This window comes from Trypanosoma theileri, assembly GCF_002087225.1.
Source record: "Trypanosoma theileri isolate Edinburgh chromosome Unknown TM35_Tth_33_V1, whole genome shotgun sequence".
Classification (NCBI taxonomy): domain Eukaryota; phylum Euglenozoa; class Kinetoplastea; order Trypanosomatida; family Trypanosomatidae; genus Trypanosoma; species Trypanosoma theileri.
Window position 1 is genome coordinate 365009 of NW_021639875.1, and position 487 is coordinate 365495.

Here is a 487-nt window from a genome sequence, read left to right on the forward strand (position 1 = left end):
TGTGTGTTCCTTTGTGTGTTTGGGTTGCTACACACACCGCCCACGTAATGAAAACACATTTCTCTGTTCTCACCTTCTCTCTCGGTGTTGTCACTCACGGCATTGCCACGAACATATTTCCTCCCTTGTAGTGTGTTGTGTGGTTTGCTTGAGTGACTGCAACCTGTGGGGAGGTGGACTGGGACTGTTCTGCTTCGGCTTCACGTAATGGGTCTGTTTTTCCTTTTTTATCTGTGGGTTGAGTTGATGTGCTGGTGTGGGTGAATGTTTTTCTTTGATGGGAGTGGCAGCTGTGATTATTGTATTGTTGAGTGCTCTGTGTACTGTTGGTATCCTGTTGTTGTTGTTCTTTTTTTGTGTTTTTCTTTTCCTCTCTGTAGGTGTGTGACTTGGTGTGCATTTTGGTGAATGCCGTAGTGCCTCTCTGATATGAGCGTGTGGGACTGTCATTGTGTGTGTGTGTGTGCACTGTGAGTGGGAAGGACAC

At 46.4% G+C, this 487-nt stretch overlaps 1 protein-coding gene across 1 annotated transcript; it reads right to left on the reverse strand.

Moving 5' to 3' along the window:
- Nucleotides 1-94: 94 nt before the first annotated feature.
- On the reverse strand, nucleotides 95-400 carry TM35_000332410 (uncharacterized protein; the record flags this gene model as incomplete). Its single annotated transcript, XM_029028997.1, has 1 exon — nucleotides 95-400. The coding sequence occupies one exon, from the start codon at nucleotides 398-400 to the stop codon at nucleotides 95-97; it is 306 nt and encodes a 101-aa protein (XP_028879850.1).
- Nucleotides 401-487: the final 87 nt, after the last annotated feature.